General features: G+C 36.5%; 1 protein-coding gene across 13 annotated transcripts in view; it reads right to left on the bottom strand.

Moving 5' to 3' along the window:
- ANKHD1 (ankyrin repeat and KH domain containing 1) overlaps positions 1 to 27,235 on the bottom strand; it is a 138,399-nt gene that overhangs the window by 55,415 nt on the left and 55,749 nt on the right. For 7 of the 13 annotated variants that reach the window (XR_001110185.3, XM_012469354.2, XM_012469531.2 and 4 more), the window contains exons 11-15: positions 15,054 to 15,110; positions 7,106 to 7,193; positions 4,532 to 4,659; positions 4,040 to 4,183; positions 2,735 to 2,837 (exon numbers count right to left, since the gene is read on the bottom strand). Coding sequence is in view for 12 of the 13 variants with exons in the window: in XM_012469354.2 (XP_012324777.2) it covers positions 2,735 to 2,837; positions 4,040 to 4,183; positions 4,532 to 4,659; positions 7,106 to 7,193; positions 15,054 to 15,110 (520 nt within the window). In the remaining variant the exon portion in view is untranslated. Of the gene's footprint in view, positions 1 to 2,734; positions 2,838 to 4,039; positions 4,184 to 4,531; positions 4,660 to 7,105; positions 7,194 to 14,872; positions 15,111 to 27,235 lie in introns of those variants that run through there. The other 6 variants (XM_012469602.2, XM_012469667.2, XM_012470030.2 and 3 more) reach the window with 3 other exon arrangements.

Here is a 27,235-nt window from a genome sequence, read left to right as displayed (position 1 = left end):
AATTTAGTAAAATGAAAGATTCCTTAGAAAGGCAGTTCATGTTTACACTATTTAGTAAGTAATAAAACAACAAAATGCAGAAAATAACTAAATAGTCCAAGATATTTCAGTAAGCAAAAATATGGTTACTCACTAGAGTAAAAATTTTAAAAATCACTAACTAAACATCTCAGATTACTTACATATTAAATCTAAATTTAAAATTTTTTAACTTTATTTCCTCTTGGCATACATTCTGTCCAGCTTATTTCTCGACTGTTTTGTGGATCTACATTATTTATTTATTTATTTATTGAGACTATCATCCATGCTGGAGTGCAGTGGTACAATCATAGCTCAATGTCTGCTGCCTAGACTTCCTGGGTGCAAGTGATCTTTCTGCCTCAGCTTCCAGAGTAGCTGGGACTACAGGCACAGGTAACCATGCCTAGCTAATTTCTAAATTTTTTGTTTATAGAGACAGGTTATCTCTATGCTGGGCAAGCTGGTTGATCATTCTGCCTCAGCCTCCCAAAGCACTGGGATTACAGGTATGAGCCACCGTGCATGGCCTAATTTTTTTCTTTTTCCTTTTTTTTTTTTTTTGGAGACTGGGTCTCGCTCTGTGGCCCACACTGGGGTACAGTGGCACACTCATGACTCACTGCAGCCTTGGCCTCCCAAGCTCAAGTGATCTTCTCACTAGAGTCACCCTAGCAGCAGGGACTATAGGCATGTGCCACCATGTCTGGTTAATTTCTGTACTTTTTTGTAGAGATAGGGTTTCGACAAGTTGTCCAGGCTGGTCTCAAACTCCTGGGCTCAAGTAATCTGCCTGCCTGGGCCTGCTAAAGTGCTGGGATTATAGGTGTAAAAGCCACTGTGCCTGGCCCTAATTTTTTTTTTTTTTTCTGAGACAGAGTCTAACTGTCACTCTGGCTGACTGCAACCTCTGCCTCCTGGGTTCAAGTGATTCTCATGCCTCAGCCTCCCCAGTAGCTGGAATTATAAGCATGCACCACCACACCTGGCTAATTTTTGTATTTTTAGTAGAGACAGGGTTTTGCCATATTGGCCAGCCTGGTCTCAAACTCCTGTCCTCAAGTGATTCACTTGCTTTAGCCTCCCAAAGTGCTGAGATTATAGGCGTGAGCCATCACATGTGGCCTATATTTTCTAAATAATTCTTTTCTTTTCTTATTTAATTTAATTTTTTTTTTTTTTGAGACAGGAGTTTTACCCTTGTTGCCCAGGCTGGAGTACAATGGCATCACCTTGGCTCACTGCAACCTCTGCCTCCTGGGTTCAAGCCATTCTCCTGCTTCAACCTCCCAAGTAGCTGGGATTACAGGCACCCACCACCACCACGCCCAGCTAATTTTTTGTATTTCTAGTAGAGACAGGGTTTCACCATGTTGGTCAGGCTGGTGTCGAACTCCTAATCTCAGGTGATCCACCCACCTCAGCCTCCCAAAGTGCTGGGATTACAGGCGTGAGCCACTGTGCCCGGTCAGTAGTTCTTATTTAGTATTTCCAAAGCCAAAGTTACTACAGTCCTCTACAGGGTGTAGCCAAATAAAAACAAAACACCAAAACCAAAACCAAAAAACAACAACAACAAAAACAGAGGCATTTAGCTTTAAATATTTGACTGAAGGTTAAATATCCGCTGATTATGATATTTATGAATGCATGTTTGATTTTTAATTATTAACATTAAAAACAGGAAATTTTTGAATAACTAAGTGTTCCATGAAAAACTGCTAGAATTAGCTTATGTCAGAGAAACTACAGATATTTCATCTCTGAAATTAATAGCTTAGCCTTGGCGAAGGCCCCTGATACTTTCAATTACTAAAATTGGTATAATTTGAAAGAAGCTTCTGCTTGCTGCTGTAATAGTCAACCCAAACCAACTTTTCATAAATCACAGTGTTATAGGTATTAATATACACTTACATACCTCGTTGTTATTTCAGTATCTATGACTTGATCATATTCTAAATGAACTATGTTCGTAAGTTTGTTTTTATATAGTTTTAAACATCCTACATATTAACTATTTTCTTTATTTCAGATAACTCAGATATTACAACTATACATAATTATCAAGTGAAGGTACATTTATCCATGAAGGTACTTTTCACTTACAAATGTAAAGATAGGAGAAAAATATCAGAACTCATAAACTTGAGTTTTTTAAGTAGAATACTCTCCTTCTTAATAGTCATTTGGATATTACTTATATATATTTTATTTTGATGGTTATTTGTCTAGGTTCACATAGTGACAGACAATAATCTATATTCAGCATTGCATGAATGAAACTGAATGCAATTCTTAAACTTCTCACTCATTATCTGAATCAATGCTATAAAGACTTAACTAGATAGCAAATATACATTTTCATTCTTCATATACTAATGGATAGCTAAAGAATTGTCAAATGAAAAATGAATGTCTGATAAACTTGGTTACTTTAATATAATCAAGAACTTGGCTTGTTAAGTATTTTCATCTATGTGAGATGAAAGCTACATCTATCAGTATGTTAACAGGAAAATAATAAAAAGTCATTTTTCCTAACACTTAACGTCTTTTTGGCTTTAGATAGTAAGACTATTTGCATTTGTCAGAATTATCTAACTCAATTAACCATGGGTACACAGTAACCCTGTACCATTAAAGTACATTTCTAGATTTATCAATTAGGTGAAAAAATACCCATTTTAAGAAAAATAATTCAATAACTAACCTTTTTGGACTCCTAAAAGGGCAGGAGAGTTCTCCTGTGAAGTTCTGTCAGGTTCCTGGGGAGGTACAACCATGGCAAGCGTATGCATTGGTACACGTGGAACCTAAAAAGTCAACTCAGAAAAAAATCATCTCAGATCAAAGAATAGGACAAAGGCTCATAAATGAAACAGATATCCTGTTTTAGGGTACCAAATGCACTTTTGTTTCCTAAAGCTTTTTTTAAAAAAAGCTTTTACCCAGCAATAATTTTTGAGACTACTGATCAGACAGTCAGGCAATCTACAAGTAGTCAACGATTTTAAGCTAAACAGAAATAATATAACTTCCTTGCCGAATAGAACGGCTTGCTGGTTCCAATTATAGCTAGAGGTACAATTCACATATTCACTATCCAGTAGCCAGTTTACCCTTGTTCAAATTCTACATGGATCAAAAGAAAACAAAAATCTAATATATTTCTTCAATTGGGGTATGCTAGCAGTTCTCAGGATGACTTCGTAGAAAAGAATTTAGGACTTCACCAACTTAATATTCTTAGTAAAATCTCTATATTTTCTCCATAATTTAAGATAGGTTTAAAAGTTACTTTAATGAATTTTTAGTGCTTATGTTACCTATACTTTCATGGTTGACAAAAGTCACTATCTCTAGGATAATTAATACTACCTTGGGAGGTATTAAGAAAATGATTTCTTGGCTAGGCATGGTTGCTCACGCCTGTAATTCCAGTACTTCCGGAGGCTGAGGTGGGCAGACTGCCTGAGTTCAGGAGTTTGAGACCACCATGGGAAACATGGTGAAACCCTGCCTCCACTAAAATACCAAAATTAGCTGGGCATGGTGGCGCGCGCCTGTAGTCCCAGCTACCCGGTAGGCCAAGGCAGGAGAATTACTTAAACCTGGGAGGCAGAGGTTGCAGTGAGCTAAGATCGCGCCACTGCACTCCAGCCTGGGTGACAAACCAAGACTCTGTGTCAAAAAAGAAAAAGCTTTCTCTTGATTCTCTTGTTAAAAAACAAGCAAAAAACCTGAAAAACCTAGTTGTAATAACAACTTGGAATAGTCATGTTTATATTTAATATTAAGTGGTTTTTAAAAACCACTATTTTCAATAAATAAGGCAATAAAAAATTTCAGTGTACCTTTAAAGAAAACAAATCCTAAACAATTTAGAATCATGATTTTCACAATATATAACAGAAAATAAAAACCAGCCCATTTTGCTTAAAACAGATTTTAAACAAAAACTTCTAATCACTTTGAAGAATATTTATATTAACAAATAAGCTCCATTTTACTTTACCTGAGACTGATCTTGAGAAGGTGGGGTGAGCTGAGACACATCTGTGGTGGGAACTGACAGAACATTATTTGGATAATCCAACAGATAAGAAACTACGTTAGTATGGCCACCCTTTGCAGCTTCAATGAGCATTGTTGAACCATCCTGAGAAAGAATTGCCATGACAATTAATTCTTTGTAGTTTCTTAGCAGCTCATATAAAATCAAAATTCATTTGTATTAAATATTAAGCACTAAGATAGATCAAACATATTTTATAACTATATAGGTATTATTTATTTACTTATATAAATTATTTCCTATAAAAACATATATTGTATCTGTGTGTGTGTGTGTGTGTGTGTGTGTGTGTGTGTGTGTGTTTTTCCCCCTAGCGATGGGGTCTCCTTATGTTGGGCACAAGTGATTCACCCACCTCAGTCTTCCAAAGTGCTGCGATTATAGGCATGAGCTACTATGCACAGCCTATTTATTTATTTTTAAGTAGACTACCTTGAGTCGATGAGTAGGGTCAGCCCCATGAGCCAAGAGTAGCTCAACAACTGCCAGGTGGCCTCCTGCACATGCCAGCGACACTACTGTATGATCATTATTGGCTGTAGCCCTGTTAACATTGGCACCTTTGAAGAAAAATAAAAAAAATCTTAGCAAAGATTGAAATCAAGCCAGTTCACACTCAATATTATTTAAAAAATTTTTGTGAAGTATAATGTAGATACAAAAAAGTATATAAATCATAAGTGTACAGTTTGACATTTTTTCACAAAATCAACACACCTGTGTAACCAGCACCCAGAGCAAGAAACAGAACATTATCCACATACCAGAAGCCCCATCTTGTGCTCTCTTTCAGTCACTACCCAGCCTCCCAATGGTAACCACTACCCTGACTTCCAAACTGGTTTTACTTTTTGAACTTTATATGAATGGAATCATACAATGTACTCTTTTGCGTCTGGCTTCTTTCACTCATTATTATATTTGTGAGATTCATCCACAATGTTGCATGAAGCTGTAGTTCGGTCATTCAATATCACTTTTAAAATGGAAAATCTAGAAGACTAAGATTAATAAATATATATAGGTTAATGTAAGCATCAAATAACACCACTGTATATAACTCAAAATGTTTGAAAGACATTTTTGATCTACTTCTATAAAGTGGCAATATAGCCAGGTCTCAAAGTAGAGAAACCAGATTTTCTTAAGCAATGTTTAAGAAACATGTCATTCTTTATATTGTGTATTTTAAGAGTCAGGGCATCTGGATATGGAGAGAAGACAGAATATTATCCAGATATGTTATTTGAAAGGCTACTTCATAAGTTGTTCAATAGCTTTGTATAATATGACCTGGAAAATGTCTAATTACAAAGTCTTAATTTCTTAGCTTCTTTTTTGATAAATTATTTTTGAACCCTGGAAAAAATAACTTCAGTTCAGCTACTTTTAACAATTCCAAAAGATCCCAACTAGAAAGTTAAGACTATAGAAATATTCATTCTTCCTTCAATTCTACCTATTTTATTTAAGAGAAAAATAAGTCAATGGGTAAAACCACTACTGTTAATTTGTCTAATTTTCAGAAAATATTCAGCTGAATCTAATCCTAATTTGCATAAAAGTACTTTCTGGGAAAGGTAAAACACAGCAATAAAAATCCTGAGATTAGCAACATGAAATTATCTTAGATGACAGGATTATTTAACCTAGAAAGGATATAATCAATGTGTTCCTATTCCTGACAAGCCTGATTATATTCTTAGCAGGTTGTTGGGTATGATTAGGATTCTCTTTAGTAAAGAAGCATAAGAGAACTCCAGAGGTTATCCATCTACTTATTTCTGTGTGGTTGAGCTTTTACAGACTATATTATATAAATACATGACTTACTTGGCGGCAAAAATGCAATATGAAGAAAATAAACCTAGTTTTATCAAATTCAGAAGAAAACAAATACATTTAAAATGATAAGATCTGGCCAGGGGTGGTAGCTCATGCCTGTAATCCCAGCACTTTGGGAGGCCAAGATGGGCAGATCACCTGAGGCCAGGAGTTTGAGACCAGCCTGACCAACATGGTGAAACCCTGTCTCTACTAAAAATACAAAATTAGCCGAGTGTGGTGGTACGTGCCTGTAATCCCAGCTACTGGGGAGGCTGAGGCAAGAGAACCACTTGAACCCCAGAGGCAGAGGTTGCAGTGAGCCAAGACAGTAGCATTAGACTCCAGCCTGGGCAAAAAGAATGAAACTCCATCTCAAAATGAAATAAAATAAAATGATAAAACCTTACCCTGCATTTTTAATGTCACTAAATGTCAGAAATCTATTAGAATATAAATATGATTTTTATCTTAATAACATTAACACTACCTGAATGAATCTTCGTTACATTTTTATCATCCTATCCCAGGATGTTTCATCAGCTGCCACAGTATTTCTGACACCATATGAAGAGTTACACTAAACCAAATGAAACTGCTGACATTACCATTTTTGATTCATAATATGACAATTATATATGGTTAAACTAACACTGGCTCCACAGCATTTTATTTTTCTGCAGTAAACAGTCTTAAACTAATTCTTCATCCATCAGTTGAAATTTTTTGCCTAAATATATAATTCTAATAATAGAATTTCTAAGGGAATATAAAAATTATAAATAAGAACCTTACAGACTCAGTTAATTCAACTGTACCACAGACAAGTACCACAGTAGCAGACTTCCTCTCTGTCCTCCACCCACATCTCCAGGAGAACAGACATCATAAAGCTGCTGAATATCCACCTAATCATAGTCAGACATTTTACATCTGGTTTTTCTAACTTTTGGGAGCAACCACATGTTGTCTGGTTAATGAAAACTTAAAATTCAAAACTAATAAAGAAAATTCTCAGTAAGCAATTCACAAACTCCATGCTTACTAAATAAAATACAACAATAAAAGGCAAAAATACTTTACTATATGTAAAGTAGCCATAACATAAATTGCAACAGTTTAGGATTTTTTTTTTTTCATAAACTGTAGCCTCTTGGAAATGATAACTTGCTCTTTCTTTACCTTTGCTAATAAGAAACTGCACAGTGCACAAATGACCAGCTCTTGCAGCTTTCATCAAAGGTGTTCTTCCACCTTCAGATTCATGTTCCTGTTAAAGAAATGGAAAAAATAATCCATTAATACCAACTGTCTAACCAACTATTTTAAAAACTTAGTACGGATAAAATGAGAAATAATGAGTATTTAATATACTTACTCAATGTAGACACTTATACCACCTACCTCAATTCCCCCAATACACAGGATTTTCAGTCCACACTAGATAATGTAACTTTTTAAGGGCAAGTTCAGTTTTCCACAGCAAATAATAACCATTAAAGATAATGTTTAGTTTGGTTCCCAAAGAGAAATCACTGAATTTTTCTAAGTTTTAAAAGATGTTTCCTATTTATCTGGACTATGAAAAAGGAACCTCAGTCCTGTGAAGTGATTAGAAGAATCTTGATCTTATAGCAGAAGTCAATAAAAGCTCTATAAAAGGATGCAAATGAATCCCTGAGGAAAAACACTATGGTATTTTAGGAGTAAAGGAAAAATAAAGAAGGAAAATACACCAATGGGTAGATTTTTGTTTTAAGTAGAAATTAAATACATGAATAGTCAAAGGCAAAAGATACAAATCCTAATAGCAGAAAGACTGTTCTTTCTAGGAAGTTTGCCATCGAGAGGAATGAATGATAAAACAGCTTCTAACCATGCATGCCTCATATCAAATGCCACTAAAAAGAGCTTGCTTATATGGTGAGTAATACTATTTGTTGGGAGAATTATGAACTCATTACATTCATCTAAGTATTAAAATGTAGCTTATAAATTGCTTCTTCGAAAAGTTCTCTTACCTATCCCTTCTTTCACTATGTATGTAAACACAAATTTCTATTGTTCTGGTTCTCTTTTGTTACTAGGAAAAACCTGATACAGACTGGTGGTTAAGTTAAGGCTTTATTTCAGCTATATTATTCTAATTAACTTTGAAAATCTAATTAAATCTGAAAATTCTTTAATTACCATATGATCAATTCAAAAAATATGCTCTCTCAATAGAATACAATTTAGTTTATTTACATGTTAACTATACATGTTAACTGATCTACAAAAGGCAAAATAATAATGAGAAATAAGTAGACTGTCAACCCAATGGAAACCTCACAGAAAAGTGATAGGAATCCCTCCCTAAAATAGGTTTTAAAAAAATCTTGATAGTGTCGTAATAACCTGCTTAAAAAACTACCTTATGCTTTGACTTTTTAATTGTTATACATGTTAATTAAATAAGAATCTTTTAACTGTAGGTTACAGAAAAATGAATAATTATAGATAATGCCAAAATAAATTGGCTTTAGAATAGATCTTGAACTTACATTCAAATTTAGGTAAATCTAACATTCTGCCAATTTGCTTCAAATAAAACATAATACATATCACAAAGACCTCACTCAGAAACACCTAAAAAGTTGTTTGTCCAGTTTTTCTATCCAATTTATTTCTGAACTATCATTACAAGCAACCACATCCTGGAAATAAATTCCCCATTTAGCAACTTGTTTTTCCCCTTCCTGTCTCACAACTGTTGCACATACTGGTACTGGTCTCTCTTCTCTGTAATGCTTTTTCTCCACTAACTCATTTTCATCTTTTACATCTCAAGTCAAGTGTTATTTCCTCAAGGAAGACTTCCCTGAACTTCCTGATGAGATAATTCTTCCTATTATGGACATACATCTCTATAAACCAGTCCTTCATAAACTGCAATTACATTTTAGTCTGTGTAAGATAATTAGCTAACCTGTCTCCTCCACTAAATGGTAAGCTCCATGAGAGCAATGATCTTGTCTTTTCTGGCTCGCCACTGTACACATAATGCCTAAAACAATGGAGTGATTAAATATTGTTTAATCATGCAGGAAACTAAGCATAACTGAACTCTCAAATCTTCCCTCTCATAGCACTAAGGTTTGAAGTTTTTATTATTTTCTACTAGGTAAATAAGAGAAAGGAAAGTCAATTAAACAAGAAATTAAGAGCAGTAGTTAAAACCTGAGAGTAAGACATTTATTATGCTATTATGAGTAAGACATTGATTATGTTATTATTAGAACATAGTTGGGCAATATTAATGTCACTTATCCTTTCTTTACCCTTTTCCTTTTGTTATTTCTTAAGCCTGGCAGTGACATATATCAACATAATTAGGTCCCATAAGTAAAGCCAAAGACAAACTATTTCAAAGCTTTCAGCCCTGATTTAGAATAAATTTTTAAAAATAACTGTTAATTCTGTATATTTAAAATATCAGTTGTTAAAAGACAAGAAATCAGAAAGTATAGTCTCAATATCCTCACACCAAGTCGTTTCAAAATTCAACATATTAATTCCTTAAATAAAAGGGGTGAAAAGCTATCTATTTTATTTCCTCTCTATAAATAAATATACATTAATTCCTTTGGTTTTGAATAACATAATTACATTTAAAAAAATAGTTGATAAAACAATGCCACAACTCTGAATTCACAACATTTTATGTGTTAAAATGAATAATGTATATCCCACAACACACAATATTTGCCTCAAAATATCTGACTACTAAATCCTTCTTTTAAAATGGGAATCGGGCTACTCTGGGCACACTCCCTATGGGTTAGCCCTGCTCTGAAGCAAGAAAAAGAAAAAAACAAACAAATAAAAAATATGCGTGTGTGTATATACATATACATGGAAAATCCCCATTATATACATACACGTGTATATGTATATACATATATATTCCCATGATTGATTCTCATATACATATATGTGTTCCTATTATATGTATGTATTCCTGTTATACAGATATATTCCTATCATATGTATATAATGGGAATCAATAATGGGAATATATGTGTATTGTATGTGTATATAATGGGAATCAGTGTATATATGTATATAATGGAATCAAATTTGTATACATCATATTACTTACGCACATTGGATTTAGTCATATAGCCACTAATTGTTCGATAACAATAAAATTTTAGGAAACAAATTGTTTCTGATTTTTTTCCCTTCATAAACACAGAAAATTATTTTCCAAGGCTACAAACTTAAATATTGTACAGTTTAATGTTTCTTTTTCTGTTCTTGAGAACAGCTAAAATAATACACATTACCTATTTCTTGAACATTTGGTAAAATTGTCAACCTTTCCTTGTCACTTTGCATTAGATTTGTCTCCTGCAAACAGCATTTGCTACATTTCGATTCTGACTCTAATTCAGAAGTCTCTTCCCTGAACAATTGAGTTAAATAGGTTTATATTTGTTCTGATAACTATTCTATTTTTCTTTAAAAAAAAAAAAAGCTTTATTCAGTACCTTTTCCTTCTGAACAACAAAAAAAGACTCTAGCATGGCTTTTAAACTAACACATCCTTCTGAATTTCCTGCTATTGTTTTCTAGAATTTTAGTACTACTTTGGTTTTAAACATTAAATTCGGGTTTTTAAACTCAAACATTTGTATTTGTGTTTTATCAATTTCTTTGCTTACCGTAGTTTCTTGTATCCCACGCCTTCCTCCAGGACTCACTTTTCTTCTTCTTGATGTATGTATCTTTTAGTAGTTCTTTTGGCAAGGGTCTAATAGCGGTATACTTATTTATTCTTTGTAGATTTGAAAATGTTTACTTTTTCCTTTTCTGGAATAATACTTAAGTACAGAATTCTGTATTGTGTTATTTTATCTTGGTATTTTGAGGATATTACTTCCCATCTTCTGTAATTTATTATTGCTGATGAGAATGTCAAAAATTTGATGATTGTTCTTTTATAGGTAATGCGTTTTTTCCTCTGATAGCTTTTAAGACATTTTTCATCATCCTTAAAGTTCCAGAGTTTCATCTGTTTTGCTTAGTGACAGATATGATTCTTCACTCAAGGATTCATGTCTAGCTACAATGTTAGAAAATTCTCCACCATTATCTCTTCAAACATTTCCTCTACCCTCCATTTCTATCCTCTCATTCAGGAACTTCTAACAGATATATGGTAGAGCTTCTTACTCTATTCTCTTTCTCTCAGTTTCTTTTTCATATTTTCTATTATAAATATATTTTACTGTATTATTTATCACTCACTTACTCATTCACTAGTTTATTCAACTTTGTCTAATATGCTGTTTTACCCTATATATTGAGGTTCCCCCCAAAAAATTTTCCTTTGTTTTATTCTAAATCCACCTGTTCTTAACACATAATTATCAGCTTTTGCTTTATTATCTCATATTGTTTTATGGCTTTTGGTCATAGTTTAAAAGAAACATGTTTAAAATTCTCAAGATTAAAGTTTATTTCAATTTCCTTGAGTATGTATTTTATTTTGCTTTTTGTTTGTTTGCTTATATTTTGGCTATCTTTCTTGATACAAGATTTGCTCTTTGGCTTTGTTATTTTTTATTTGAGAAAACTCATTTTGATGGGAGTTGTTTTGTTTTGGTTTCTTTCCATCCACAAATGTACCCATTCTCATCAGATGTTTTGGAAGTTGCCTCAGTCTGGCTCTTGGGAGTCCAATTCAGAGGTAGATCTTTTGCTTCTGAACACTTAAGGTTCTTGTCCCATAGAGATATTTCACTTCTGTTCCCTAAGTCAAGAATGTTGTCCTCCAAGTTTTCAGTTACACAGTTGTCTCTACTTCTTCCCTCTACTAACAACCATTTGCTAATGTCTTTTTTCCCCTTCTTTTAGCTTTTTGGGTTTATTTTTTACATACAACCTGGATGTGACAATTTGCTAATTTCTAACCATAACCCTAAATAGTTGCTCAGTTTTTTTAATCAATTTTAGTTCACAAGTAGGGCAGTAAGATCCCAGTTCCTTGCTTTATCCAAGTAGACTAGATCTACTGACCTACTATATGTGAAATGCATTCATTCTCTATTCCCCTGTACATGTTGAAATCTCAGCCCCCATTGTGTATTTTTTTTAGCCCTTAATTCTCCTTGGGACTATAGCTTAAACTGTGTTTATGGGCACAACTACATAGTTTTAGATTCATTTTTCTATATACTAACAATGACTATTTTTTTGACTAGAAGTCATTTATACATATATTTAAACAACCTGGAGAGAGCTGAAAAGAATTCATTCAATACATAATAACACAGAAAGAAAGAACTTTGCTTAAAAAGAAATGTATTAGGAGTTTTGTGTATTCCGTAGGTAGTTTCCGATTTTTAACAAATTGACAAAATTTCCTAGTTTTAAGTAGTAAAAATTAACAATATGTATATATGCTATTCCTTAATTAAAAAGTTTGTATTTAAAAAGTGGAAGGTAAGGTCACATTTAAAATTGATTAATATAAGGTAATTACTAATAGTTGAAATATATTGATAAGTGGATTACTAGAGCTCATAAGCCCCCTAAAAATGTATCTATGAAAAATATACTACAAGCCTGGGCAAGATACCAAGACTCTGTTTCTGAAAAAAATTTAAAAATTGGCCAGGCATTACGGTGCATATCTGTAGTCCCAGCTTCTAAGGAGGCTGAGGCAGGGGGATGCCATGAGCCCAGGAATTCAAAGCTGCAGTGAGCTATAATCACACTATTGTATTCTAGAGCCTGAGCAACAGGGTGAGACCATGTCCAAAAAAAGAAAAAAAAAGGTTCTGATGAATGAGCACTATAAGAAAAAATGTGGAATTTCTTTCTATTTGGCTTTAGATAACAAAATTTTATTTTAAATTAAGTTTATTTTAGTTAAAATAAGTTAATTTCCCTTAAAAAAAGAATCACAGCCACAGGGCACCCAAGACATATATTTAAGGATTCCAACTATACCACAAGGCAATGTCTTTTGGAGTTGGAGGGAGGGCATTCTCTAGAGAGAATGACCAAAATCATAGAGAAAAGGAGGGAGCCTGTTGAATACTGTATGTACTAGAGGATTCTGATACTCCTCCATGGGGAGTATGTTCTTTCAACCCACTAGAGTATATTAATCATTACCTTAGTGATCTACTATTACTGATTGGATTCATATCCCTCAGGAGAACTAACATGGCAAAAAGGTTAAAAGGCACTGTTTCTAAGGCTTGTGTTTAGCACGTTTTCTAAAAATCACAAGTAACCGAGAAAAACAAGTTTATTCAATTTGGATGAAGGAAGAATGACTAATTATAAACCAAACATGGAAAAAGAACAGAACTCGACAATGATGCAGAATAATCTGTATAGCCTCTAGCAATGTCTCAAAGTGTAAAATATGGAGAACTGGTTGTGACAATCTCCTGAGATATTAGTTCAAATGCAGACTCCCCATTTCAGATCTATGGAATCTGAACCTGTAAACATGGGGCTGCAAAACTAATTTTTTAAAAAATCCTAAGTTTTGAGACTTGCAGCTAGAAAGACTGACAATTACACTTCCTCTAACAAATCCAGGAAAAAAATAATTACTTTTATCTGAAATAACACTCAGCTTTACATTCTTGTTAAGTGCCTGTAATATCATACAAACTGAGTAGAAGCTCACATGTTCACACCATATTTTGTGAAACAAATTACTTACTTACTTCAAAATATAATAAATATACCCAGCCTGGACAGTACAGTGAGACCTCATCTCTACAAAAATTTAAAAAAATTAGTTGGGCATGGTGGCACACGCCTGTAGTCCCAGCTACTTCGGAGGCTGATGAAGGAAGATCATTTGAGCTCGGGATGGGGAGGTTGCAGTGAACTGAGAGCGTGCCACTGCATTCCAGCCTGAGCAACAGAGTAAAACCCTGTCTCAAAGAAAAGAAATTAAAAAAACCTAAACAGAATAAATAAAACAGCTTCGTATTTAACAAGCAAATGATAAAGACACTTAATAAGCATCATGATTAAGAGGGATTTAGTATTAAGAAATTTAGATGGCCTAAGTTATTTGTGATCCAATCACAATTCATTCCTAACTTTAAAATTAAAAACTGCTCCTGACTTTAAATACATCTCTTTGGATTATCATGGATATTAAATTTTTTTGACTTTTAAAACCACTAGGCACAAACTTCACATATTTTTTTCATAAGAAATGTTTCCTATGAAAAAATATCCACCTTCACTGGGTGCAGTGGCTCACACCTGTAATGCCAGCACTTTGGGAGGCCAAGGCGGGCCTATCACGAGGTCAGGAGATCGAGATCGGCCTGACTAACACGGTGAAACCCCATCTCTACTAAAAATACAAAAATTAGCTGGGCGTGGTGGTGCACGCCTGTGATCCCAGCTACTCAGGAGGCTGAGGCAGGAGAACTACCTGAACCTGGGAGGTGGAGGTTATAGTGAGCCAAGATTGTGCCACTGCACTAGCCTGGGCGACAGAGTGAGACTTCGTCTCAAAAAAAAAAAAAAAAAAGAAAAAATAACCACCTTCTAAAAAACCAATTTCAGAATGAGATAATAGGAGACAATTTTAAGAAGAAAATTTTAAACTTCTAGTTTATAGAAATTAGGGCATAAGCGATACAGTAAATGTTCCGCTAAACTCAATTTTTTTGTTTATTTGAGGATTATTTTTAAAACAATACAATATATTAATATCACTCTAAGTCTGAATTTCAGATTTTTGATGAACAAAGTTGAATCAAAAAACTTTATTACTGAGACTTTCTCTCTGCAGTATACTAACTCTCCCAGTAAAGGAGAATGCAAAGGAACTATCTGAATAAGAAAATCTATTTTCACCTAAGAAACTTTTTTTTTTTTTTCGGAATACCACGTAGAAAGAAGACTAAGGAAACAAACTACCAGTAATACAAATCTCTTTTTATTGGGACTTCATAATCTTTTTTAATTGAAGAAGATTTCCTTTGTCACCCAGCAGGGTCCTGGAACTTCTTGGCTGGAATCAGATATCCAGAGTTCTGGTTACCTACAACATCTATTGTTTATGTAGTAGCTTACAAGCATCAAAGGCCACCCTCACCTGATGCTTGGCCGGATCTATGCCCTCCAAAATAGTCTTCATGTCCTCCTGCTTGTCCTGCGAAAGGAAAAAGAAGAACTCACGGATCTTATTCCAAAAATGAAAATCACATTTGGCCATGAAGACCTTGTGACTGATACTTGAGATGCTGGGCTTTGTTAACTCAGGATCTTCAACTAAAAAGACTCTCATCTGTAAAGACCATAATATCAGGAGCTGAGTATAAATTTTTTAAGAGGATGATAATATGGTTTTTTACAAAAAAAAAAAACTTTAACATAAACCTTAATATATGTAGAAATATTTTTGCAGAATTATTTAAATTCATGCCTTTGTCTCAAAATACAACTAAAGCCACAAAAACAGAGCAACATTAAAAAATATCTAACCAAGGAAAATAATGAAATCAAGAGATTTGGGAATATCAGAAGCTGGGAAGACAGAGGAAAACACTGTAAGATAAATAGTGAAACAGCTTTTCCCCTCATTATAAATGTAATTAGTGTTTACACTTTTCAACTAAAACAAAAACCTTCAAAGAACTCGAGTGAAGGAATGTTTGTATTTTCTCTAGATCTAGACTCTTAACAAAAGAGAGAAACTATCCAAAGGTGAGACAGGGATACAACTTAGAAAACAGTAATAAGCTTTTCAGTCATTGACCAGGGTCAACTAAGTCTCCAAATAAAGAAATGTGGCCTAGAGAAGGATTCACTGTAAGTCATTCCAATTTCCTACCTACATGATGTTCTTACCCGAGGAGAGTGCATGCTTTTATGGTATAGATTCAGTAAGAAAGTATCTCGAGACAACTATATGATATGAAAAAGCTAACTGTTAAGGCTCACTTCCTCTTCCCTGCCACCTCACCTCATATTTCAATAGCAAGCCCCATTCAAATACGAATAAAAAGCACAAAGTATCCAAAGTGGAACCTATCAAGAAGTTCCTACAAAACAAACAATAAAATTTTAGTAAAATATTCCCCATTATCCTCAAATAATTAAAGAGAACGGGGATCTTTACTTAAATAGCTGAACAAAGTGATATAACAAAAGACTGGAAAGTGAGTTAGAAGAATAGAAGAAACAAAATACAGGGTGAGCATCACTAATCCAAAAACTTGAAATCTGAAATGCTCCTAAATCTGAAACTTTTTGACTGACATGACACTGAAAAGAAATGCTCATGGATCATTTCAGATTTTGGATTTACAGATTAGGAATGCTCAGTGGGTATATATTCTGCAAATATTCCAAAATAAAAAAAAAAAATCTGAAATCCAAAACACTTCTGGTCCCAAGCTTTGCAGATAAGGGACCTGTAACAGTGAAGCCATGAAAACCACATTAGAAGTAGAAACAGGCCAGTCATGGTGGCTCACGCTTGTAATCCCAGTAACTTGGAAGGCCAAGGTGGGCAGATAGATCGCTTGAGCCCAAGAGTTCAGGACTAGCCTGGGCAACATGGTGAAACCCCGTCTCTACAAAAAATAAAAATAAAAAATTAGCTGGGTGTGGTAGTGTGCGCCTGTAGTTCCAACCATTCAGGAGGCTGAAGTGGGAGGATTGCTTAAGCCTGAGAGGTCAAGGCTGTAGTGAGCTGTGATCATGCCACTGCACTCCAGCTGAGGGACAGAGCAAGACCCCATCTCTTTTAATGAGAAGGGGGAAAAAAAAAAAGCAAACACAAGCATACAGACAAAAAAAAATAGTGACCTGGATAACAGGCTTAAGAAATAATGCAGAAGAAAAGGACAAAGAAATGTAATAGACATAAAGACAATACAAATACAAATAAGGGAGATGAGGGAGACCATACATATGAATAGTAAATATCTTAAAGGACATTAACAGAATAGAAAAATAAACAGTCAAAAACACAGCAGAAAAAACCCTTCTGTTAAAAAAAGAAAGTATTACCCCACAGTGGCCACTAAAAAAATAAAAATTAAGCCAGGTGCGGTGGCTCACGCCTGTAATCCCAGCACTTTGAGAGGCTGAGGTGGGCGGATCACCTGAGATCAGGAGTTCAAGACCAGCCTGATCAATATGGTGAAACCTCGTTTTATAAAAATAAATAAATAAAAATTAAAAAAATAAAAGACGATGACAGCTTATTAAAGACTATGACTTAGTAAAATCTTTAGACAGAAAGTATTCAGTTTCCCAACAAAAATTAATATAGGATAATTAACAAGATATATTCTGATGAAATCACAGATGTTTAAATATAATGAAAGAATCTTATGATAATCCAGACAGAAAAAGGAGTCAGTTACATATAATGGGGAGTAATCTAGCAGGCTTTGACAATATTCAGTACCAGAAGACACTAATATAGTGGGTTTAAAATTTTGAGGGGAAAGAACAAGTGATTCAATAATTTCATACATGAGCTACATTCATTTATAAATACAATATACAGTATTCTAAAATATGCAAGCACCTATTTACTCCTTTTTTGAGGGGGAGAATAAATTCAAATCAAAATACCAATACTAGCCGCCAACAGATAAGTCAAGTTGAGAACTCAGGAATCATGAAGCTATATAGTAAGAAAGACTAGCAATGTACAAACTGAATTCACTTAAATATTATATATATATATATACACACATATATATATTTAAAGTTAAATAACTATGAGAAATAGTTATTTCATAACTATTTCATAAATCAGAATGTAAATGTATAACCAAGAGAATATTAAAATAATTCATGAAAATTCTGTGGTGGAAGATGTATTACTCTCCGTGTCCTTCAGAATGAAGTCAATAGATACTGATTAAATATTCGATTTTTAAAAATCTGTTTCTAAATGGTGTCTTCACACACTGCCAGAAAGTAATTTTACTCCTGTGTTTTCTATAGTTCACCAAAGCTTTGGGAACAATTAATAGGGCTAATTGTAGCACACTATGTTGTTGTTGTTGTTGTTTTTGAAATAGGGTCTCCCTCTATTGCCCCAGCTGGAGTACAGTAATGCAATCTCAGTTTACTCTGCCGCCTGGGCTCAAGCAATCCATCTTAGCCTCCTGAGTAGCTGGGACTACAGGCACATACAACCATACCCCGATAATTTTTGTATTTTTTTTTTTTTTTGGTAGAGAAGGGGTTTCACCATGTTGGCCAGGCTGGTCTTAAACTCCTGGGCTCAAGCAATCTGCCCACCTTGGCCTCCCAAAGAGCTGGGATTATAGACACGAGCTACTGCACCAGGCAAGAAGATTTTTGTAGATAATGCAAACGTAGGAACTGTGATCAGAAATTAGAAAATTAAACCGTTTTAAAAAAGAAAAAAAGGAGGAAGGGAGGGAGGGAAAAAAGGAGAGGAGAAAAATTTACATTTGTGAGAATGTGGGAGAGTCAGGAGGGCTCAATTGTTAACAGAGATGTAAACTGGTTCACCATTTTTGAACAGTCTGACAACAGCTATCAAAATTTGAGATGTGGACCTTCCTAAACAACAAAATTTTAGTCAAATATTCCCTTATAACCAGCAATTTCACTTCTAGGAATTTATCCCTATTATATATATTCACAAAAGTAGCAAGGATACATAAATATGCCTAGCAATATTTACTGCAGCACCATTTGCAATATTTAAAATCTGTTAACTCAGGTGTTTATGAGTAGATAGTTAATAAATTATACAGAACACTGGGTACCTATGAAAAAGAACGAGAAATCTATTGGAACACAGAAAGATGTTATATCATATATATGTATTTTGGGTATACAGAAATGTCTAGAGAGATACACAACATATTCTTTAAATTTTTTTAAAAACCTTATAAAAGAGGACTTAGTCTACATTTTCTTCTTACAAGATTTAATATAGATGGCCGCTTAGGAGGAAGTCGGGATTGCAGCTCCCAGAGAAGGCGCAGAGGGTGAGTGGACGCCGCATTTCCAGATGGATTTTTACTGCCCACAGACCAGGAGATTCACAGCAGGAGAAGCCCCACGGGTCGCCAGCACCGCTGGTTTGAGTGGCGTGGCCGCTCAGCCTACGCCCTGGGGCAGGGGGCAGTGGCTTCTTATGCAGAGCGAGAGAGACAGAGTTCCCTCTGAGCCAGCAAGGGGAGCTGAAGCAGGGAGCCAAGCCAGGAGACCCTGGGCAAGGGAGCGCCACGAATCTCAGAGCCGCTGCTTCAGCTGAGGCAGCAGCACACAGGGCAGCAGATTTTAACTGCCCACAGACCAGGAGATTCACAGGCAGAGAAGCTCCACGAGTTCCCAGCTCCGCTGGTTGGACCGGAGCAGCCGCTCGGCCTGCACCGGGGGCGGGGAGCAGCGGCTCCTTGAGCAAAGTGAACGAGACTGTGTCCCCTCTGGGCCAGCAAGGGGAGCTGTGGCAAGGAGACAAGCCAAGAGATTACCGGGCAAAGAGGGCCCCTCTGGAAACACGGCTGAACCCGGGACGGTCCAGCTCTGTATGGGAGGGGCGTCCTCCATCGGGAAACACCCTGCAGTTCCCGGGGCAATTTTCCGTAACCAAGACAACCCGCCACTACAGAGACTCCGTCACTACAGGGGCGGGCCAGCATAGCGGAAGCAGTTCTAACTACACCCACAGGACTGCAGGGAAGCTCACATGGAAGCTCGGCGGAGCCCAAAACAGCTCAGCGAAGCCTCTGCAGGCTGAGTGTGACTAGACTGCCACCTTGTGGGCAGGGAAAACGGTAGCAACACAGCTGAAAAGCATAAAGCGCTAACCCCCTGGGCCAGAACACCTGGGGAGAAGAAAAGGGGGCTTATGAGTTCAGCTGCTGCAGACTTAAAATTACCAAAATCAGAAAGACAGCAACTACAAAGTCAATAGGCGGATAAATCCACAAAGATGGGAAGAAACCAGCGCAAAAAGGATGAAAACACCCAAAACCAGAACACCTCTCCCCCTACAAGGCAGCATAACTCCTCACCAGCACGGGAACAAGACTGGACGGAGAATGAGTGTGATGAAATGACAGAATCAGCTTTCAGAAAATGGATAAGAAACTTCTGTGAGCTAAAAGAACATGTTCTAACCCAATGCAAAGAAACTAAGAACCTTGAAAAAAGACTTGATGAAATGCTAACGAGAATGGACAACTTAGAGAGGAATATGAGTGAATTGATGGAGCTGAAAAACACAACACGAGAACTTCGTGAAGCATGCACAAGTTTCAACAGCAGAATTGACCAAGCAGAAGAAAGGATATCAGAAGTCGAAGATCAACTCAATGAAATAAAACGAGAAGGGAAGATTAGAGAAAACAAGGTAAAAAGGAATGAACAGAGTCAACAGGAAATACGGGACTACGTGAAAAGACCTAATCTACGTTTGATAGGTGTACCTGAATGTGACGAAGAGAATGCATCCAAGCTGGAAAATACTCTTCAGGATATTATCCAGGAAAACTTCCCCAACCTAGCAAGGCAGGCCAATATTCAAGTCCAGGAAATACAGAGAACACCACAAAGATATTCCTCTAGAAGAGCAACCCCAAGGCACATAATCATCAGATTCACCAGGGTTGAAATGAAGGAGAAAATACTAAGGGCAGCCAGAGAGAAAGGTCGGGTTACCCACAAAGGGAAACCCATCAGACTCACAGCAGATCTCTCAGCAGAAACCCTACAGGCCAGAAGAGAGTGGGGGCCGATATTCAACATCCTTAAAGAAAAGAACTTTCAACCCAGAATTTCATATCCAGCCAAACTAAGCTTCATAAGTGAAGGAAAAATAAAATCCTTTGTGAACAAGCAAGTACTCACAGATTTCATCACCACCAGACCGGCTTTACAAGAGCTCCTGAAGGAGACACTACACATAGAAAAAAACAACCAGCACCAGCCACTCCAAAAACGCACGAAATGGTAAAGAGCAGCAACACAATGAAGAATCTGCATCAACCAATGGGAAAAACAGCCAGCTAGCATCAAAATGACAGGATCAAACTCACACATAACAATATTAACCCTAAATGTAAATGGACTAAATGCCCCAATCAAAAGACACAGACTGGCAAATTGGATAAAAAGCCAAAACCCATCAGTGTGCTGTATCCAGGAAACCCACCTCACATGCAAGGATACACAAAGGCTCAAAATAAAGGGATGGAGGAAGATTTACCAAGCAAATGGAGAGCAAAAAAAAGCAGGAGTTGCAATTCTCATCTCTGATAAAATAGACTTTAAAGCAACGAAGATCAAAAGAGACAAAGAAGGACATTACATAATGGTAAAAGGATCAATGCAACAAGAAGAGCTAACGATCCTAAATATAAATGCACCTAATACAGGAGCACCCAGATACATAAGGCAAGTTCTTAAAGACTTGAAAAGAGACTTAGACTCCCACACATTAATAGTGGGAGACTTCAACACACCATTGTCAATATTAGACAGATCAACGAGACAGAAAATTAATAAGGATATCCAGGACTTGAACTCAGACCTGGAACAAGCAAACCTAATAGACATTTACAGAACTCTCCAGCCCAAATCCACAGAATATACATTCTTCTCAGCACCACATCACACCTACTCTAAAATTGACCACATAATTGGAAGTAAATCACTCCTCAGCAAATGCAAAAGAACGGAAACCATAACAAACAGTCTCTCAGACCACAGTGCAATCAAGTTAGAACTCAGAATTCAGAAGCCAACCCAGAATCGCACAGCCTCATGGAAATTGAACAACTTCCTCCTGAATGTTGACTGGATAAACACTGAAATGAAGGCAGAAATAAAGATGTTCTTCGAAACCAACGAGAACGAAGCCACCACATACCAGAATCTCTGGGACACATTTAAAGCAGTCTCTAGAGGAAAATATATAGCAATAAGTGCCCACATGAGAAGAAAGGAGAGAACTAAAATTGACACCCTCTCATCAAAATTGAAAGAGCTAGAGGAGCAAGATCAAAAAAACTCAAAACCTAGCAGAAGACAAGAAATAACTAAGATCAAAGCAGAATTGAAGGAGATAGAGACACGAAAAACCCTACAAAAAAATCAATAAATCCAGGAGCTGGTTTTTTGAAAAGATCAACAAAATAGACAGACCACTAGCCAAACTAATAAAAAAGAAAAGAGAGAATAACCAAATAGATGCAATAAAAAATGATAAATGGGATATCACCACAGATAACACAGAAATTCAAACCATCATCAGAGATTATTACAAACAACTCTATGCACATAAATTAGAAAACTTGGAAGAAATGGATAAATTCCTGGACAGTAGCCTCCTCCCATGTCTAAACCAGGAAGAAGTCGAAACCCTGAATAGACCAATAACAAGGTCTGAAGTCGAGGCAGCAATTAAGAGCCTACCACCCAAAAAAAGCCCAGGCCCAGATGGTTTCACAGCCGAATTCTACCAGACATACAAAGAGGAACTGGTACCATTCCTACTGAAACTATTCCAAATAATCCAAAAAGAGGGAATCCTTCCCAAATCATTTTATGAGACCAACATCATCCTAATACCAAAACCCGGCAGAGACTCAACAAGAAAAGAAAACTACAGGCCAATATCCATGATGAACATAGATGCAAAAATCTTCAATAAAATACTGGCAAGCCGATTACAACAACACATCAAAAAGCTTATCCACCATGATCAAGTAGGATTCATCCCAGGAATGCAAGGCTGGTTCAATATACGCAAGTCTATAAATGTAATTCACCATATAAACAGAACCAAAAACAAAAACCACATGATTATCTCAATTGATGCAGAGAAGGCCTTCGACAAAATTCAACAGCCCTTTATGCTAAAAACTCTCAATAAACTAGGTATCGACGGAACGTATCTCAAAATAATAAAAGCTATTTATGACAAACCGACAGCCAATATTATACTGAATGGGCAAAAACTGAAAGCATTCCCTTTGAAATCTGGCACTAGACAAGGATGCCCTCTCTCACCACTCCTATTCAATATAGTACTGGAAGTTCTAGCCAGAGCAATCAGGCAAGAAAAAGAAATAAAGGGTATTCGATTAGAAAAGGAGGAAGTCAAATTGTCTCTATTTGCAGACGACAGGATTGTATATCTAGAAGACCCTATCACCTCAGCCCAAAATCTCCTGAAACTGATAAGCAACTTCAGCAAAGTCTCAGGATACAAAATCAATGTGCAAAAATCACAAGCATTCCTATACACCAATAACAGACTTAAAGAGAGCCAAATCAAGAACGAACTGCCATTCACAATTGCTACAAAGAGAATAAAATACCTAGGAATACAACTAACAAGGAACGTAAAGGACCTCTTCAAGGAGAACTACAAATCACTGCTCAACGAAATAAGAGAGGATACAAACAGATGGAGAAACATTCCATGTTCATGGTTAGGAAGAATTAATATCGTGAAAATGGCCATACTGCCCAAAGTAATTTACAGATTCAACGCTATCCCCATCAAGCTACCGATGACCTTCCTCACAGAACTGGAAAAAACCACCTTAAACTTCATATGGAACCAAAAGAGAGCCCGCATAGCCAAGTCAATTCTAAGCAAAAAGACCAAAGCGGGAGGCATCACACTACCGGACATCAAACTCTACTACAAGGCTACAGTAATCAAAACAGCATGGTAGTGGTACCAAAACAGAGATATAGACCAATGGAACAGAACAGAGGCGTCGGAGGCGACACAACATATCTACAACCACCTGATCTTTGACAAACCTGAAAAAAACAAGCAATGGGGAAAGGATTCCCTGTTCAATAAGTGGTGTTGGGAAAACTGGCTAGCCATATGCAGAAAGCAGAAACTCGACCCCTTCCTGACACCTTACACTAAAATTGACTCCAGATGGATTAAAGACTTAAACATAAGACGTAACACCGTAAAAACACTAGAAGGAAACCTAGGCAAAACCATTCAGGACATAGGCGTAGGCAAGGACTTTATGACCAAAACACCAAAAGCATTGGCAACAAAAGCCAAAATAGACAAATGGGACCTAATCAAACTCCACAGCTTTTGCACGGCAAAAGAAACAGTCAATAGAGTGAATCGGCAACCAACACAATGGGAAAAAATCTTTGCAGCCTACCCGTCTGACAAAGGGCTGATATCCAGAATTTACAATGAACTAAAAAAGATTTACAAGAAAAAAACAAACAAGCCCATTCAAAAATGGGCGAAGGATATGAACAGATATTTTACAAAAGAAGACATACATGAGGCCAACAAACATATGAAAAAATGCTCACCATCACTGGTCATTAGAGAAATGCAAATCAAAACTACATTGAGATACCATCTCACGCCAGTTAGAATGGCGATCATTAAAAAATCTGGAGAAAACAGATGCTGGAGAGGATGTGGAGAAATAGGAACACTTTTACACTGTTGGTGGGAGTGTAAATTAGTTCAACCACTGTGGAAAACAGTGTGGCGATTCCTCAAGGACCTAGAAATAGAAATTCCATTTGACCCAGCAATCCCATTACTGGGCATATATCCAAAGGATTATAAATCGTTCTACTATAAGGACACATGCACACGAATGTTCACTGCAGCACAGTTTACAATAGCAAAGACCTGGAACCAGCCCAAATGCCCATTGATGATAGACTGCACAGGAAAAATGTGGCACATATACACCATGGAATTTTATGCAGCCATTAAAAACGAGGAGTTCACATCCTTCGTAGGGACATGGATGAACCTGGAAAACATCATTCTCAGCAAACTGACACAAGAACACAAAATCAAACACCACATGTTCTCACTCATAGGTGGGTGTTGAACAAGGAGAACACATGGACACAGGGAGGGGAGCACTATACACGGGGGTCTGTTGGGGGGAGGGGGGATAGCGGGGGGGTGGGGAGTTGGGGAGGGATAGCATGGGGAGAAATGCCAGATATAGGTGAAGGGGAGGGAGGCAGCAAATCATACTGCCACGTATGCACCTATGCAATAACCTTGCATGTTTTTCACATGTACCCCAAAACCTAAAATGCAATAAAAAAAATAAAATAAAATAAAATAAATAAATAAAAAAAATAAATAAATAAAAAAAGATTTAATATAGATAGTAAACTGATCCTGAAGATATTTTTCTTTCTATTAAGGGAGGTCCATATCAAATCTTATTTTAAAGGAAATAAATTCCAGGAAGAACTACAGAATACTAATGTATCTATGTCTAAATTACCTAGTTTCCAATTGCTTAACTATTTTCTGAAAATGCCCAATATAGTTCACTCAGTCAGCAGAATACAGTCCAAAGAAAGCAACAAAGGTCAGAGAGCTTACTTTATGGTTAGGGAAGAAAGTCAGTGATAAAATACTATTTTTTTTTTTCTGAGACGGAGTCTCGCCCCGTAACCCAAATGCAATGGCGTGATCTGGGCTCACTGCAACCTCCGCTTCCTGGGTTCAAACGATTCTCCTGCCTCAGCCTCCCAAGTAGCTGGGATTATAGATACATGCCACTACGCCCGGCTAACTTTTTGTATCTTTAGTAGAGATGAGGTTTCACCATGTTGGCCAGGTTGGTCTCGAACTCCTGACCTCGTGATCTGCCCACCTCATCCTCCCAAAGTGCTGGGATTACAGGCATGAGCCACTGTGCCCAGCCCTACTACACTTTAGAATGAAAAGTCTTAAAACTTCTCGGTTTCATCTCAGGAAACAATACAAGAAAACGGAATTGCTGCATTAAAATATTTTAAAACCATAATCAATATCTGAACTGATTCTAATGCAGAATATTCTAAAGAATGGGAAACAACGGTTTTTAATCTCCTTTAAAAATAAAAATATACTATCAAAAACAATAAAATTATGGCAAAAGGTAAACTTTATAATCTAACAAAGCACAGAGGTTGATCCAGATTGTGTTCCAAAGACCGATTTATATATTATTTAAAACTGAGGGTAAAAAGAATTTCCAAAAAATAAAGCTTCTCAAACAACCAACAAAAGAAATCTTTTAAAGAATTAGAACATACGGCCAGGTGCAGTGGCTCATGCCTGTAATCTCAGCACTTTGGGTTGCCTAGGTGGGTGGATCACCTGAGGTCAGGTTTAAGACCAGCCTAGCTAACACTGTGAAACTCTGTCTCTACTAAAAATACAACAATTAACCAGGTGTGGTGGCACACACCTGTAATCCTAGCTACTCTTGAGGTTAAGGCAGGAGAACAGTTTGAACCCAGCAGGTGGAGATTGCAGTGAGCTGAGACAGAGCCACTGTACTCCAGCCTGAGCGATAGGGCCAGACTCCGCAACAACAACAACAAAAAAAATTAGTACACTTAAACATCAACAACACACCTATAAGATGCCAGAAATTAAATACATCTCCACTGCATGTGATGGGAGTGGACAGTCCTCTATCTGTAAACTGCTGGAGAAAATTATTATAGCCCAAAACAGGTATCAGAAGATAGCAGCAAAGAATGGAGGACAAGTAAGATGGTACTGCCTTGTAAGTTAAAGTTAGTAAGAAATACCAGTCGCTTTTTCTCAGGACTCAGGGAATAATCTGCCTGCTTTACTCTCTGAGGTTTCCCTGTTTTTGACTAGAACTTTTACTTTCCTCTGGCCTACGATAAAGTCTGAAATTATAAAATTTATTCATAGATTTTATATTTTTTTACTGTGACAAATTTTACTCACAAATATTCATAGGTTTTAAATATAAAAATTATTGTTCTTTCCTATACGCTCCACATTTTCTTTTCCCCTTAAAATTTTTTTTTTCCTTTATAGCAATGTGAGAACAAAAAAATTTTTTTTTTTTTGGTTGAGGGTGGTAGCTCACGCCTATAATCCCAGCATTTTGGGAGGCCAAGGTGGGTGGATCACAAGGTCAAGAGTTCAAGACCAGCCTAGCCAACACAGTGAAACCCTGTCTCTACTAAAAATACAAAAAAATTAGCTGGGCGTAGTGGCGTGCACCTGTAGTTCCAGCTACTCAGGAGGCTGAGGCAGCAGAATCACTTGAACCCGGAGGCAGAGGTTGCAGTGAGCTGAGATCATGCCATTGTACTCCAGCCAGGGTGACAGAGTGAGACTTGGTCTCAAAAAAAAAAAAAATTTTTTTTAAGAGAAAGGTCTCACTATGTTGCCCAGGCTGGCATACAGTGGCTATTCACAGGCATGATCATTGTGCAATACAGCCCTGAACTCTTGGGCTCATGCAATCCTCCCAACTCAGC

The sequence above is a fragment of the Aotus nancymaae genome, unplaced genomic scaffold, assembly GCF_030222135.1.
Source record: "Aotus nancymaae isolate 86718 unplaced genomic scaffold, 86718_ANA_hifiasm-v0.15.2.pri h1tg000064l_1, whole genome shotgun sequence".
In the NCBI taxonomy this organism is placed as follows: domain Eukaryota; kingdom Metazoa; phylum Chordata; class Mammalia; order Primates; family Aotidae; genus Aotus; species Aotus nancymaae.
Note: the sequence above shows the minus strand (reverse complement) of the source record. Positions and strands in the feature narration are given on the sequence as shown.